This window comes from Carassius carassius, chromosome 18 (genome assembly GCF_963082965.1).
Source record: "Carassius carassius chromosome 18, fCarCar2.1, whole genome shotgun sequence".
In the NCBI taxonomy this organism is placed as follows: domain Eukaryota; kingdom Metazoa; phylum Chordata; class Actinopteri; order Cypriniformes; family Cyprinidae; genus Carassius; species Carassius carassius.
Window position 1 is genome coordinate 1,365,001 of NC_081772.1, and position 7,500 is coordinate 1,372,500.

Genomic DNA, 7,500 nt, shown 5'->3' on the forward strand with positions numbered 1-7,500 from the left:
TCCTGAACTCTGAGAAACGGTGTGCCACATTAATGTTTTCTTCATGCACATTGCATCAATTAGCACTTTTGAAATTATTTACTCTTGATCTGATTTTGCATGCTTCAATACGGTGCATGTTCTTTGCAATACTTCTACTACTTAAAACTTTTACATTTTGTATTATTTATTTAAAATGATAATAAACTAAATCTAAATGCTAAATGCTCTTAATTTGTATTTTTTTAAGCTAATTTTCATTTAGTTTCATTCTGTTAAATACTTTTTCATTTTAAAGAATGATTTTAAATGATGTGAATGTTTAACTTTTTTGTATTTTAAGCTTCTTCTGTATTTTTAAGCACATTTTAGATTTAGTTTTTACTCGGTTGCTCTTTTTTGCATCATTCTTTGAAATACTTCTAATTTAATGTTTTATTATTGATTTAAAATGATCTAAATGTTTAACATTTTTTGCATTTGTAAGTATTTTTATATTTCTAACTATATTTTAATTTAGTTGTCACACTGTGACTATTATTTTTACATTTCTGTTAAATACTTCTCATTTAACTTTTTTATTATTTATTTAAAATGATTTATAATTAAAGTCGTTTTTGTATTTTAAGTGCATTTTTAATTTATTTATTGCTGTCAAAATAGTTATCTAATTTTTAAAAATATTCTTTAAATGAGATAAATGTTTAACTTGTTTGTATCTTTAAGTATTTATTTTATCTTTTACCTTTCAGCCTTCCTGCAAAAAACAGAATAAAATGAATTAATACACTTTACATCAGTGTTCATGTTATATTTGCGTAATAGTGCATATTGATGCAATCCTGTAATTGCAATTATTATGTAGATGAATTATTATGTATAAAATAAGCTTGATGATAATGAAACGTTGTTATGCACATGCAGCATTTAACACAATAATCTTTAATCAAAATCGAATCATTTACTCCGGCTCTGAGACTCAGACCCGTCACATTACAGAAGTAAATGGTTTTGTGGATGCTGGTGTCTCTGTGGGTGTGAAGGGTGTTAGTCCAGACATGCAGTCGCAGTATTTCACAGCAGGACGTGTGAATGAGCGCATGTGGCCATGCATACGGTCACAATCGCTCAGAGACAGAGAGAGAGTGTGTTTCTGACTGTTAATCAATGCTCTGGGCACATTTCTGAAGGTGTTTACTGCATGTCTAGGCCTGACACTCATTCCTCCACATGCACACAACGATCTCACCAAACCTCTGACTGTCACCTAACATATAATCAGAAGCATTGGTAAAACAAACACTTTCTCAGGAATTGCACATCATTATTGCATAAGAATGAAACTAAGGAATCAGTAATGAGAAGCAGCTTCTCCTGTAATGAGCAATGACGTCTCCTGTTTCTCAGATGTTTCTCCTGAGAAAAAGACCCCAGTAATCTCACACGTGTCTCTTCTGGAGCATTCGAGGAGATCTCAGAAGGGTCTCAAAGTGCGCTCAGATTTGATAAGGTCTGCAATCAAATCTCAAGATGAACTCAGTGCCCTGAGCTGCTCCACATTCATTTTATTGCTCTGTAATCTTACTGTACAACTGCGTTTAAAACTGAAATTTTAGGAGATTAGATTATTAAATAATTTGACTGCACAAATGCACATTTAAAGGAATAGCTCACCCAAAAATGAACTCGCTTTCAAGTCGTCACCTTTATTTGTAGCACTTTATACAATATTGATTCTGTCAAAGCAGGAAAATAGCTGGTGAAGAATTTAAGAAGACAATAGCAAAAAGAGACATTTTTCAGCTTTCAGGCCATCTAAGTTTGTTTCTTCTTTAGATTTGGAGAAATGTAGCACTGCAAGTGAATGGGTGCCGTCAGAACGAGAGTCCAAACAGCTGATAAAAACATCACAATAATTCACAGTCCATCAGTTAACATCTGGAGAAGACAAAAGATGTTTATAACTCAAACACATAGAGTGTATAATCCATAATAACGCTTCCTCCAGTGAAAAAGTGCATCTCCTGTCGTCTCTCACATCAAAATCCAGACACAGATTTGTTTAGAGCTGTTTAAACTCAGTTTGATCTGTGCAGATTTCTCTCCTGATTCAGACCAGAACACGTTTTCACTGGAGGAAGTGTTATTATGGATTATACACTCTATGTATTTACATACATATAGTCATTTAGCAGACGCCTTTATCCAAAGCGACTTATGGAAGCAACCAGAAACAACAAAAGGACAATTTTATTTAAGTATTTGAGTGAAAAATGTCTTAATGCTGGATTTGTTTCAGGTTTTGTCCTCTCCAGATGTTAACTGATGGACTGGAGTGCTGCGGATTATTGTGATGTTTTTATCAGACTCTGGTTCTGACGGCACCCATTCACTTGCAGTGAGCAAGTGACGCAATGCTTCATTTCTCCAAATCTGATGAAGAAACACACTCATATACACCTGGGATGTTCAGTTTTGGGTCTTATTTCACTTCATTTGCTGATTAACACACGTACATCAACTTGCTCTCCGCTCTAATCATTTTCCCAGAACGCTAGAAATCAGGTTTTCACACACACTTGCACATGCAAACAAGTTCAGTCTTTTAGTCCGTGTCGCCTCTAGTGAGGGTGGAGACGATCAGAACGAAGCACGCTACGAATTTCACAAAACCTGAACACGTCCAGCTCATATTTCATCTCAAAAACAAAAGAAAACAATTATACTTTGCATGAAGAATATTGATTGTTTTTGCATTGTGACACCATGTTCAAGACAATTTGCAACCTAAATATCATTACTGCAACACAATAAATAAATGCATGAAATATTTAGACATTATTTGTTGCAATACCTTTAAAAATAAAGCTAATGCAAATTATTGTATTACAGTAATCTATTGAGAATCATCATTGAGCATAATGACAAAAGGTCATTCGATAATATACTTTAGTAAAAATATCATGTATTTACAAAATAGAGAGAAGTTGAGTCTTAGTTTAACATGATTGTATGAATTTACAACTGGTATCATCTCAATCATTTCATAACTTACAAATTGCCCTACGAGAAGGAGAAGCTTTTTAAATCCCTCGCATTGAGAGCATTATCATGACTCGAGACACACGTGTGTCATTTACATCAAGTGTATTTGACCTATATAGAGCATTAAATGTTCACAAAACTATTAAAAGCACTTAGTAGAGCAAAGAGGGTGAGTCTTTCCCTTTTAGAAACATTATGTAATTATGTTGTCTTCCATGTCACAAGCAAAGATTAAAAAATGAAGGAAGCTGCTTCCTTTTTTTTTGAGGCTGTTAAAACTAAAATCATGCAATCATTTTCATTACTTTAATAAAAGCGATATTAACTGTAATAATATGTGCATGCGATTTTATGGAATTATTTCTCATTTCACTTTAGTTAAATTACTTAAATAGCTAAAATTAAATAAACTAAAAGTGATTAAATTAAAATAAATGATATAAACGTATTTAAAAAATGTAAATTATATATTTAGCCTAGACTTTTATCCAAAGTGATTAACAATAGAAGAGCATAAGCAAAAAAAAAAGGACAAATAATAATGTTGCAAAAAAAAAACAATTATAAAAAACAAAACAAAACAAAAAAAAAACAGTGGTATATCAAATGTAATATTATTATTTATTTTTGCTAAAAAAAAAATCATAAATTGGTGACATCACTCATAGGCAGCAGACAGTGGAAAATATATGTGCAATCTGTCACTAATAAAATAATCGGTCAATATTAAAACATCGACAATAAAATGATATGTCTAATGAAAATACACACTTACTTTTGAATGCATGTCCATGGAGAAACAGGCCTTTAGCCATCATAAGTGTGTAGTTCTAGCATCTACCAGTGGGGCTTCATAAAATACTAAAACTCAGCCTGAGCCTGTGATGCTTACAGTTTTTCTCAGTCACTTTGGTGCATTTCTCAAATCAGAAATGAAATTCTCTCAACTACTTTTATACAACCTCCACATCATCTAGTCATTTATGCACATCATAAAACCAGTTTCTCATTCTTTTGAACAAGTTGCGATTGCTTTTGTACATTCATGCAATTGATTACGCACATTTATCTGTGGTATCCTACATTATCAGTTGCTAATGTCATGTCGCTTAAAATGTTTTATACAGTTTTCTGAACAATAGTCTTACCGCTCAAAACATCTAGTCTTTAGTTCATCTTATAAGTCATTCGATGCAAAATGGTTAATGTAGTTTTCATAAACTGCCAAGCACACTTTTATTTTTATTTTTACACATTATTTTTAGACTTTTTGTCAATTTGGCATGAATTGTGCAAGTGAATCTTAACTAATGAAGAGAATGTAGATGATAAACCAATGATAAACCATTTTTCAATCAATATCCCACATACAGTAATGCGTAAATGTGTACTATTGAAATGGATATATGGCATACATAAGCATATGGCATAGTGTTCAACACAGTAGTTTACATCAGAACATACATCAGTTATATTGACAACATGACTAAGCGATTTGACTGGCTTATCCGTAAACTATGACACAAGGACTTGTCACAACGATGGCACTGACATGTTCATTGACACAGATATCTATTTTTGAGAGATGAACTAAGGATCTTGAGCAAGAGACTGGCTTTTGCAGGTAATCCATTGTTATTTCAGTTGTTTTGAGAAATGAACTTACTGTTTTGCAAATCTCAAGGATGATTCGAGAAATGCACCAAAGCGACTGAGGAAAACTGTAACATAACATATGTGTAACGTTTCATATTAACAAGCATGTGTTCAGATCTCATAAATCTGTCTGGATTGGTGTAGACATGCAGAGTTAGACCACAATGACTGATTAAATATGCAAATAAACACAATGGAAACTGGTTTTCTACAGTGAAACGCCCTCTCGGCGGTTCCCTTCAAACAAACGAGCAGCGTGGAACATAACCACCATCACAAATGATGAACAATAAGCATCTTTATAGTTCCGCAAAAGCTCTTTTCTCAGATCCAAAACAATAATAATAATTAGTGTTGTTTGATAATAGAGGCATGCAGACAGGAAGTGACATGTCTGGAAACCCAAGAGAAGTTTCTGTGCAGACTCCCATAATGTTGTGCAAATGTATCGAATGGTTTATTATCATGAGTCTTGTGTTGAGGTCAGCATGCATGAAGTGAGTCAGAAAGACCCTCCTGATTAGAAATGCTCTCAGAGCAAGCGAGCGAGAGACTGTTTGTGTTTTGTTCCCAAAAGCTTAAACTGATCACGTTACGTTTCACCTGATCCCTCTCTCTGCCTCTCCATTGTCTGTCATTCCCAAGATTCAAGCTGCATTATTAGGTTAATAAAAGCAATGCATTGTCAAATTGGGTGGTTCTTCAAATTCAGGCACTTTCAGTCATGTGCACTAATATAAAATCATACTTTAAGCACACTAGATTATTTGATTTATTTAACTATAGATGTATTAACTAACCATAGCCAGTGAAATTACATACAACTAATGATCAGTTTGAATTTAATTATAGATCAAACTCTAAAAATTTAAAAAATGTTTTTCCACTTAGATTTCTTAATTCATCAAACCCTCGCATGATTATCAGTAACAAGTGTGTTGTTTAAAATAGATTTATGCACATTAAAAAGTTAAAAGCAGTTGCTATTAATTGGAAATGATCGGTAATTAATGATCAGTTTATAAGCCATCAATTTCAGATGGAAATATATATTATATAATATTATATACTGGAACCAAAAACAGTAGTGTTTTTAGCATTCACAAGATTTATTAAATGCATTGGACTTGAAACGACTTGCTGAAATATTCAATATTAAATATTCAGCAATTTGTGGAAGGTTTGCATTGCACTTTTTTGCACTGTATATAAATTATAATATATAATTTTTTATTATAAATGAAACTCTAAAAAAGCAAACAAACATTCAGCATATTCATGCATGCATGATAAAATAACCTATAATCTTTATATAACCTGATATATTTTAGTACTGGTACCAAAAACATATTTTAATTAATTGCTTAAATATTCAAAGTTGCCAAAGATTGTATTGCACTTTTCTTTTTTGTTGTTGCCCATTTTAAGTTTAATTACAAAAATTTTCTATTGAAATGTTTAAAATAATTAAAATATACAGCGTTTTTAAAGGCATTGCACTTTTTTCACATTTACATTGCACTTAATTTGCATTACACATTTTAAATGAATTACAGATAAAACTCTTAAAGTTTAAAGTTTATTGTAGCACTTTTTTTATTGCAGTCCACTTAAAAGTACCTGCAAATGCGTTTATGAGTTATGAATTCATAATGAGGTCATAAATCATCATGCATGATAATTAGCAACAATGCTGTCTAAAATATTTGTATGCATATTGTTGATATTAAAATGTAGTTTTCCAATAGTGTTTGCAGTATTCAAGAGATTTATTAAATGCATTAGACTTGGAGTGAAAAGTTTGCATTGCACTTTCTTCACATTTGCATTGCACATTTTCAATGAATTACAGATCAGACTCTAAATGTAAAGTTTATTTGAGCACGTTTTCACTTACAAGGATCTGCAAGTGCGTTTATGGGTTATGCATGAAAAATCCTCATGCATGATAATTAGCAACAATGTTGTCTGAAAAATAGTTTAGTGCATGTGATAGTGCTGAATGTGGTTGTGATGTTCTCCATCAGGAACGCCTCCAGCATGAGAAGGCGGGTGTGTCCAGATGGCGCTCAGTGGGTGTGACCTCGGATCCTAAACTGCGGCTCTTCTGAGCGGAGCGTTGCTCAGTCGCGCGAGGATCTGGATCGATCTGGACCTGCGGATCTGAGCTCAGGCTCGCATTTAAGCTCCGCCATCTTTAGCGGTGACCTCGGGGGCAGTCATGAGCATGTACAGCTCGCAGCGCGGCATCAGCATGACGGTACGCCGCACCGGATCGCGCAGCGAGCTCAACGCGGCCCCGGCGTCTCCGTACGCGCGCAACGAGATGGTGGTACAGCGGGGGAATAATGGGTTCACCCAGGACTATGTGGAGGGATTCAGCCACAGTTTCTCCAAAGGGAGCGGTGGCCAAGTGTGAGTAAACACCTGTGACTCGCGACTTTTACTTTCTTTCTCTCTTTTTTCTAACACTTAGCGTTCATGTAACCTACGCAATAATTACAGTTTGAGTTAACATGCATGTAATGCATTGACACTAATGTAACACTAATGTTTGCAAAAGTGTCAGCAAGTTATATAAAAAGTTAAAAGCTTAAAAATACAAAACAAACATAATGCAAAATGATACATTTATATAGTTTTAAATCATTTAAAGAAATTAGTTTAACAATAAAAAAACACTAGTATGCACATGGTGATTTAGAGTATTTTTTATCATTTGTTTCTGCATAATACAAAAATAATACAAAATGCTATATAATTAAAAAATATTAATTTGTTCATTTAAAAATAAATAAGATCTAATATGGCAATATAACT

General features: G+C 33.3%; 1 protein-coding gene across 2 annotated transcripts in view; it reads left to right on the forward strand.

The window, feature by feature from the left end:
* Nucleotides 1–6,756: 6,756 nt before the first annotated feature.
* Nucleotides 6,757–7,500, forward strand: part of LOC132092063 (desmoplakin-B-like) — a 29,523-nt gene continuing 28,779 nt past the window's right edge. The window contains exon 1 of one of the 2 annotated variants that reach the window (XM_059498124.1): nucleotides 6,757–7,095. In XM_059498124.1, the coding sequence (XP_059354107.1) occupies nucleotides 6,902–7,095 (194 nt within the window). In that variant the 5' untranslated portion in view covers nucleotides 6,757–6,901. The remainder of the gene's footprint in view (nucleotides 7,096–7,500) is intronic. The other variant, XM_059498125.1, reaches the window with a different exon arrangement.